This window comes from Cibotium barometz, chromosome 10 (assembly GCF_041138505.1).
Source record: "Cibotium barometz isolate CiBa-2024 chromosome 10, ASM4113850v1, whole genome shotgun sequence".
Lineage (NCBI taxonomy): Eukaryota > Viridiplantae > Streptophyta > Polypodiopsida > Cyatheales > Cibotiaceae > Cibotium > Cibotium barometz.
Genome location: NC_141055.1, coordinates 29,454,865 through 29,464,231, shown reverse-complemented (window position 1 = coordinate 29,464,231; position 9,367 = coordinate 29,454,865). Strand labels below are relative to the sequence as shown.

Here is a 9,367-nt window from a genome sequence, read left to right as displayed (position 1 = left end):
TCCATAAAAAATACAAGCTCCTTTTTGACAAAAATTTTACCATAGGACCATCCTTCTTGTCAGCGTTGTGATGCCTCCTTGCATGCATCCGAATCACCAACCTTTGAAAAATGTGCCTTGAAGTAAGCCAAAAAACAATTCGTGCTTGAGAGTGACCTGCAATCAGAAAAAGTCAAAAAGGATTTACTCCACAGCTTTTAGCCTGTTTTCACTCCAATCTACAATGGTTTATCCATTTGAAAACTACTATTCAAAAAGAGAAACATTCACATAGACTAGATATTCCATATTGTATGGATTAGGTGCTTTCACGTATAACAAAATCAAAATATGCATCTCTTAAGTGTGAGACCAATAGTAGAAGTCCAAGTTGAGTTATCTCAAATGAACGAGAAAGGTATGATAGAATATGTACTGGAGAAGCTGTTGGGCACTAGAGAAAAGGTATCACGCCAACCATTCTTTTGTAAAATACCTCAAGTGGAGGGATTTACCCAACGAAGAGGCTTTTCATGGCAACCCGCCTCGATCTTGGAAGGATATGAGGACATTTGGGTGCATTCGGTAGGTCAAATGAGGAGGAATAACAATGATTTTGCTTGTTGAAATTTCCTATAAATCACAGTTAGTTAGAGAGCTTCATACCAATTGGAGATTATAATACTTACATTTGAAAGTATTGGTAGTTGAGTTAACACTTGACATGTCACCCACTCATATGCTTTGTGGATATGGTGCCCGAGCACTTACATGTGGAAATCCAACCCATATGAAAGACCTAAATGTTACAAGGTTTCAAGGACAGCATCTCTGGGTAAGAATGGTTTGTGAGAAAGTACTTGAGGCTAAATCATTAATCGGCCAAGTGGGGCCACAAACAAAGGACTTGTAAAAAGCAATGGACCAATAAAAGGGCCATCAACAAGATCCAATGTAAAAGCCAAGACATAAGTGAGTGTGAACATAGAACATAGGTATACAAGACAATTATATGCCCTAATTGTAAATAAATCATAATCACCTTTAATCAATACTAATCATGTCTTGCTTAAAAAGCTTCAATAGACACAACCTCCCATGTCTCCATGTAAACAATGTCTACATGTCTCTAGACTCAATGTCAACGAGTCTCCTCTCCCTGCCTTTCTAGACTCAATGTCAACGAGTCTCCTCTCCCTCCCTTTCTTTTAATAGGTAAGGTCAAGTAACAATCGTCACATGATAAGCCTTCTTTTACTGTCCACGACATTGTGCAATGCTTTAAAAATGTGATGCAAGAGGTCTGTCAGAATAGCATTAAGGCTGAAATGGATTTTAAAGGCATATCCCATTGCCACTTCTTAGACGATGAAACCACATGGGAAACACACAAAAAGACAACAATGCCCCAAATAATATATTTTTTGGGGCACTTCCTGTAGCATCTAAGAAAACTAGGGAAAGCACCGAACATAAATATTGGGTACCTAAATAAGTAAAAAGAACTCAATACAGTCCACATCAAACCATTGAAACATTAGAACGAAGGAACTCAAAAGTAAGCAGCATCTTATATAAAGAGAGAATTATACTTCAAGTATATGGTCCTGCCAAACACAGGAATCCCAGTCCTTTCTTGCTAGAGGAGGGGTCTAATAAGACAGAACACCCAAGCACCCACTAACATGCCCTTATCACAGCACCAATTACCCAAAGAAAAAAAAAGGACTAACAGTCAAAACATCACTGCCAGGATAGAGCTTTGCAACACAAAAAATATAAACATGCAAGTCTAAAATAGTTCCCTCTAAGAAACTGCTACACAGTAATGCAAGTATTCTAGTAGGACCCTCTTCAGGAATCGATATCAACACACATACTAACAGGGTCTAAGACAGAACACCCAAGCACCCACTAACATGCCCTTATCACTGCACCAATTACCCAAAGAAAAAAAAAGGCCTAACAGTCAAAACATCACTGCCAGGATACAGCTTTGCAACACAAAAAATACAACCATACAAGTCTAAAATAGTTCCCTCTAGGAAACTGCTACACAGTAATGCAAGTATACTAGTAGGACCCTCTTCAGGAATCGATATCAACACACATACTAACATACATATATGCAAGTTGTCCAAAGTTATCGGCTTTTAACACACCACTGACACAACAGACATTTTCACAAAAAATTGCTATAATCGATGGCATAAAATAATAAACATAATACAATGGTACATTATGGAGGGCCAATTAAAGTAAGACCAAGAATTCCTGCCTTGGTAAAACCTGTATCAGAAGAGGTTTGCCTTCTGGTACCAAAAAAAAATATGCAAAGTGTTTTTTGCCTATGATAAGGTTTGTTCAAAATCTGCCCCAGCAATAAAGCCTGGTACAAATAGATACAAGAACCCCCCAAATGAACACCATGCCTACTGAGAGCTACTTAAAGAGAAATAATGGTCATCCTCCATTAACCATACTGCGAGTGAGTGACCAGCTTAAACTGAAGCAGGGGTAACTGATACATTCCAGCAGCCACTTTGCTGACTTTTTGATTATCCCTCGTTGCTTTGAAAGGAGGATCAAAATCCTTCATATTGTTCATTTTCCAATGTTACGGATTAGCCTAGCAAACCCTTTGTGGTAAGCCTTTGCACAACCACTGACCTCCCATGTTTAGCTGTTAGTCTAGCAAACCCTCTGTGTTAAGCCTTTATGCAACCACTGACCACCAATATAAATGCCTATTCTGATGAATGAGCACCCTTCGTGCTCACTTGGGTTAGGTGGCTATGAGCAGCACTTAACCCTTTGAACAACACTCCTTTTTTAAGACTTCTGTCTCTCTAGCCTATATAAGGTCAAAGTTGGCTTTCCAAACTGAGCATAGTGTCCTGAACCAGGTGCACCTTACAGCACCACCCTGGCAAATATAAATTGTCTTCTGTCAAATAAGAAATGAAATAGAACATAAAAAGGGAGGCAGAATACAGAAATTCCACCCACAAAAGAAAAGGATAGAACATGAAGGCTCCCAACAACTGATCCCCAAAGGGACCCCCACAAGTTGGCAACATGTAGTGTCTCATGCAACAATCTGATCTAAGTGCAGCTTGTCAATCCACGATCCCAAAAGAGAAATATCAGCACCCTCTCTCTGTATACTACCAGCACCATCATCACAACACACATTTGGAGCTGCTGTTGAATCTATATCCAAAGGCCCATCCTTCACCAGCTTCTGGACCCAAGACAAATCTGGTTCCTCTGAGATTCTGAAACCAAAAGAAGCAGACTTTCTCAGTTTGGACAAATCATCTCCTTGCACACTCCACTCTGGCTTCCCAGTGGGAGAACCCCAATCAGACCACACCAAACCAGCTCCTAGATCTCGAGAGCTGTGACTGCGTTGGTCTCGCCGTCCAAAAGCAGCCCTTGCAGCAACCAATGCCGGAGATAAAGGAGCCTCCTTTATTCCCTGTCTCTCCACATCCACCCCTCTAAATGTGGACATGCGGGAAAGGGATCCAAGGCTGAAAGAGGATGAATTTCTTGGAGATTGTAAAAGAGAACCTTGTAACTGAGCCTCCAGACCTGCCTGTTGAGCCTGTAGCTGCATTTGAGCTGAGACCTGTGGAAACAGGTGACTTTGAAATTGAGATTGAGACTGCAATTGCATCTCTAACTGTGAAAGCAAAGGTGAATCATGAGCCCTGGATTTGGGCGATGAAACAATTTCCATTGCAAACAGCTCTTCAAGATTGGTAGGAGCCACTGAAAGCCCAAGATTCCTGTATTTCCCTGCTCGGGAAGATGTGGTCCCATTTCCAGAAGCCGCCACAGCTGCATTAAAACGTGCTTGTGTAGAGAGAGACTGAGCTGATAAAGATTGAAACTCACTCAACAACTGTCCATCAAAATCATGTGATGTGATTGAATCGTTCACTAAAACATCGCGGGCACTCAATGCCGCCCTCAACCTACTTGCCTGCAAACTACCTCCAGGAAGATGTAGTGTAGGTATATTTGGTTGTGACCATGTCCCAGACAAGGAATTTGCACAAGATGCTGATGGGGACATGGGAGGTGTCCCCAAGCTACCCTGCACTGTACTTTGGACAGGGTGCAATGGAGAAAATGGGGGCATCATCAAGGGAGAACCTGGTGCAAGGGGCGGACTCATCACAGACATGTCCAAAAAGGTACTCGACCTTGGAGAAGGCACTGCAGAACCAGTCGAAACATACAGTGGCCGAAGCTCCTCAGTGGTGTGAGCAAAGAAGCAAACTCTCCTATTGCACTCTGTACCATCCTTGCAAAGCCGAGTTCGATATTGTGCAGGGTGCAACCAGCATTCAAATACCCCATGCGCATATTCACATGTATCACCTCGTCTGCAAGCACCTTTCCGAAAATCCGGACAAGGAACACAGCTATAGTGATATCTTCTTGGATCCCGTCTGCGGGCATTCTCACCCGGATGAACAAAAGGGCACTCTGTCCAATCATGTGAGTAAGCCCTTGAACAAGGTCGAACTTTGAAAGAGTACATTCTGAACTCATCAGTGGTGTAAATACTGTTCTTGATGTCAGGAAGAGATGGATCTATCGGATACTCCCTGGCCTTCTCACTTCCATCTCCAGGCACCTTTGCTGCGGTTGTATGGGGAGACTTAGGTGAAGACGAAGGTGAAGGAGACGAAAATGATGATGGCCCTGACCCCCCGAATACAATAGATAGTGCTGAAGATAATGAGAAATTTTCAACACCTTCCACATCTACTGCTGAAATTAAACCTATCTCCTCAGAAGAAGATGGCAGAAAACAATTTTCAAAGTCATCCGAGAAATCAGAGCCCACTCCTACAGAAGTCTCAGTCGGCTTCCCTTTGTCCAATAGTTCCTCCAAAGCCACCTTCACACCCCCAAGTCTGTGTGAAACACCTATCACATCAACAGGTCGTCTCCCGTGAGCATCAAGCACATTCAAATTTGCACCAAAATCAAGTAACAGCTTGGCAGCTTCTACAGCACAAACAGAACCTCCTGCAGCAGCACAATGTAGAGCCGTGGAACCATCACTGCCACAGGCCTGGTCAATGTCTCTACCAGGTGTGGCACAAAAGTTCATTATGTACTTCAGCACGTCCAGACTTCCATATAGAGCTGCAATCATGGCTGGGGTCCTTTGTTCTAGAACCATTTGTCTTGTCCCATTCTGTCTGACATACCAAGCTCCCGCCACATCTAACTTGGCACCCCCTTCCTCTACAAATTTTTGAAAACCATCCAAATCATTGTTTGCAGCCAATTCCAACAAGTAGGAACTAGAATCGCATGAATCTCCATCACAAGCTTTTGTCTTGCCATCCACCTCAGAACTCGACTTCACTTTAAAAGGAGACTCTCTCTCAGTGTGAATGGGATGTGTGCGAGATTTTTCAGGGCCTCCACACATCCCACCGTTTCCCTTCTGCTGTTCCAGGTTTGCAACAGCCAGCCTCACTGCAACAATAGGGGGCAACAGAAAACAGAGAGAAGAAAATAAGCCATCAACGAATGGAAACGATCTCAAAAATTAGAAAACAAGCCCAAGCGCCCAGAAATGTGCTCCATGATATGGCATCCTTCCTCCCTTGAGCATGCAAGAAAAAAAGAACAGAATAAAAACGAAGGCATGGAAACAAAACCCTGCTCCTACTGAAAGCTTAGCATAATAAATTAGCCTTGATTGAACTTCAGTTTGTGACGTAGAATTTAAACTGGTTCCAGGATCAGCATATAAACAATGGCTTCTACAGCAAACCAAAAATCAAGGGAACATGAGTGTACACTATTAAACTATTCCAAAGATTTTGAACCATCACCCTATGCCAATGACAACCTCTAAAGCCCAAAATTTCATGGTCACTTTCTTCAGAACACAGAGAGAAGAAAAGAAGCCATCAAGCGCCCAGAGATGTGCTCAATGATATGGCATCCTTCCTCACTGAAGCATGGAAGAGAAAAAGAATAGAATAAAAACGAAAGCATGGAAACAAAACCCTGCTCCTACTGAAAGCTTAGCATCTTGATTGAACTTCAGATTGTGAAGTAGAATTTGAACTGGTTCTAGGATCAGCATATAAACAATGGCTTCTACAGCAAACCAGAAATCAAGGTAACATAGTGTAAACTATTAAACTATTCCAAAGATTAATCACACTATGCAAATGACGACAGACCCTCGCTCTAAAGCCCAAAATTTCAAGGTCACTTTCTCATCAGCGATACAAAATTGCTGGCGGAGATTTTGAGAGCTAACAGAACTGTCAAAGAGAAGAAAACAACTTTGAATGACACAACAAGTGCACCACACTTGCAGCTGCAGCATTGTTTTCAAATAAGCAACACAATATCAATAACCATGGCTTCTGCAGGGCACAATGAAAACTATGATAAAGCTGAACACTATAACAAAAAAATCCATAGCAATTTTCTCGCATACACCACTACATCAGGGTAAAGATACAAGAAACATAATCCACTCGCGAGAATCTCTAAAAGCACACACGTAATATGTAAAAAAACCCGCAAGAAATGTTGCCCAAAAGAGGAATCAGAAAGGGAAAGAGCAAAAATATAACCAGGAAAACGCGGAGAGAGCAGATGGTGACGCTTCGAAAACACCGGTGCTCTGGACACAGACCGAAAACAGCATACCGCATGGAGAGAGCAGGAGAGGGGGGGGAGGGAGGAGGGGGGGCACAGCGATGGCTGACAATCTTTGATTCGAAGAAAGAAGACACACAAGAACAGTAAAGAGCCTGAGAGGAAGGTACCGACCTAGGGCTTTGTGTTGAGGTTTTGTGGCGGCACGGCCAGGTTCTGTTAATGCTGCTATGTTGCCTGCCGTTGCTCTCTGTGGCGGCGGCGGCGGCTGCGGCTGCTGCTGCTGGCTATGGAGGAGTCAAGGAACGATGCCAAAGCTATGGCTATGGGTATGGCGATGGCGAGGTCGACGAGGTCACCGATCTGTTGCCCTAACCTTTTTTCTGAGTAAATATTTTCTTAGTTTTAATGTTGCTTCGTTTTCTTCTTCCCTATTTTTTTTCCCCCTTCCCAAGTCCAAAGGAAATGAAATGAAAATGATATTCTGCCCCAATGCAAATGCATGTCGCTTTTCAATTCCTCACGTCGCCGCCCTTACCTGACGCCTGACTGACGGCGCGGCCGCCGTTATCTTTAATCCATCGGTTAAACCTGGTTGGTGTCTTCTTTTCGTTTCAAAAAATCAACATCATCGTGGACCCCATAACGGCACAATTGTCGTGACCAATTCAAAATATTCTCAATATATTAAATAGCTTTTGGCCACATTAATCTCTACTCGTGGGCTGCCACTCACGATTTCCACCTTCGGATTTTTTAAATTCCTACACTAATAGGAGCCTACCTCTCCTCTAACCTCCAAATTCTTGCCATGTGACAGCTTCGTGATATATATATATATATATATACACACACACATGGTGGCGCAACCATGTGTTGCGCCACCATGAATTCTACCAGATGTAGCGCAACTACATATGTATATACATAAAGAGACATCCATGGTGGCGCAACCACCTGCACCTCTGTTGCCAAAGGCAACATGTGCCATCTCGGCTACTACAATTCGTTCCTATCCAATCCACAAACTTGACATTAATCTCTACTACTAGTGGGCATGATATAATTTCAAACATGACATTAATCTCTACTACTAGTGGGCATGACCTGTGCTTCACACGGATATAATTTCCAACTTGATATTTTTCAACTTCCTAGAGTAATAAGAGCCTACCCCTCCTCGAACCTCCAAATTGCTTCTCGAACCTCTAAATTCTTGCAACGTGGTAGTTTCGTGAAACTCTTCCTTTATATAATATAATATATAATATATAGAGATATAGAAATAGAGATGGCTTTATTAATCAATTAACCTTTCATCGTCCAACTTAGAGGCCTCACCCATTTTCCCATTCCCATCCACATAAAATGCTCCACTTCTAAATAGTTAAGGCCCGAGAGGCTTTTATCTCTACCTAGCATCACCCACGAGGATGCTCGTCTTTGGACATTGCTAGCCACATAACCAAGTGTGAAAGCCCAAAGTGTCATATTCCTATGTGCATGTTGACTCACACCCATCATCTTCTTTTTCAATTATGAGGAGTCTTTTCACCCCAAAGATGGGCATTGATAAAGTAACCAATCATAATCAATCTCCTTTCTTGGACTTTTAGCCTCCCTTTTTTGGGTCATCTCCCTTTCCCTACGATTGTTTATGGACTTTTGTGAGCTTGGGCGGTGCACTCAAGTGTAAAGCCTTGTTGGTTTGGCGCCCCTCATGACTTATTAGGTTGCATACCCACACCTTGGGGCCCTCGTGATGTAGTGTGTAACCACACTAAGAGACTTTCTCCATTCTATGCTGTAGAGGAGGTTATGGAAGTTTGAATGTTGAGCCCACACCTTGAGAGGGCTTCATAGGAGGAAGCGGTGATGAGATTCTGGGGCCTCTCCCACTTTCACACCTCCTTCACATAACTCTCATTCTATAAACCATTATGCAACCACTTTCTTGATTGTATTAAATGGTGAAGACTCTTAGGCAACAACCGCTTTTGCATGGGCTAGCATTGATTTAAAAGAGCACCTCTTCATTGCCCTTTGGAGGATGCCATATAGTGTGTATGCTTCTAATAAAAAAGAAAAGCTTTTCAACACAAAATTAATTAAAAAGAGCATGGGGGGCTAGCATTGATTTAAAAGAGCACCTCTTCACTGCCCTTTGGAGGACTCCATATAGTGTGTATGCTTCTAATAAAAAAGAAAAGATTTTCAACACAAAAGTTGGTTTGCCCTCCACCAAGACAAAAAAAAACCTTGAAAAGTCCCTTTAGATCATGCATTCTTGTTTAGACTTTACGTGTTTCAAGGACTCATGTTTGGGCATTTGAAGATGCTTCTTTGGGTGGTTTTACTGAGCAAACATAAGCACTTGTTTGACATGGCAAAATGTGTTGCACATAAGTTGAAAAGTAGGTAGGTATCTCATTCACTTGAGGAAAAGTGTCCGTTTTACTTTCTACATAAGGGACAAGAGATGAGAAGAAGTGTGAGGCCTTTATAGATAGAAGACATAAATTCTTTATGACAAGTAGCACTATGGAGGATCTTTGGGCAAGGCCTTTATATCTTAGTGTGAGGCCTTTATAGATAGAAGACATAAATTCTTTACGACAAGTAGCACTATGTAGGAGGTTTGGGCAAGGCCTCTAAACTGACCCACATGGTGAGCCAAGGATTTAGTTTTTAAAGAATTAAAAAAGCTCTCTAGTATGCCTAAGCTGGAGAGCTT

General features: G+C 42.3%; 1 protein-coding gene across 1 annotated transcript; it reads right to left on the bottom strand.

Annotated features, from left to right (window-relative positions):
- Positions 1 to 2,158: 2,158 nt before the first annotated feature.
- LOC147634761 (zinc finger CCCH domain-containing protein 30-like) lies at positions 2,159 to 7,101 on the bottom strand. The gene is made up of 2 exons (XM_086803936.1): positions 6,808 to 7,101; positions 2,159 to 5,487 (listed from the first exon to the last, which is right to left on the bottom strand). Exon 2 carries the CDS (start codon positions 5,438 to 5,440, stop codon positions 3,068 to 3,070), a length of 2,373 nt encoding a protein of 790 aa, XP_086660062.1. The 5' UTR covers positions 5,441 to 5,487; positions 6,808 to 7,101; the 3' UTR covers positions 2,159 to 3,067.
- Between the last annotated feature and the right edge of the window lie 2,266 nt (positions 7,102 to 9,367).

Coding starts and splice junctions, on each gene's coding strand:
- LOC147634761 (XM_086803936.1), bottom strand. CDS start 5,440: ATGTGTGGAGGCCCTGAAAAATCTCGCACACATCCCATTCACACTGAG.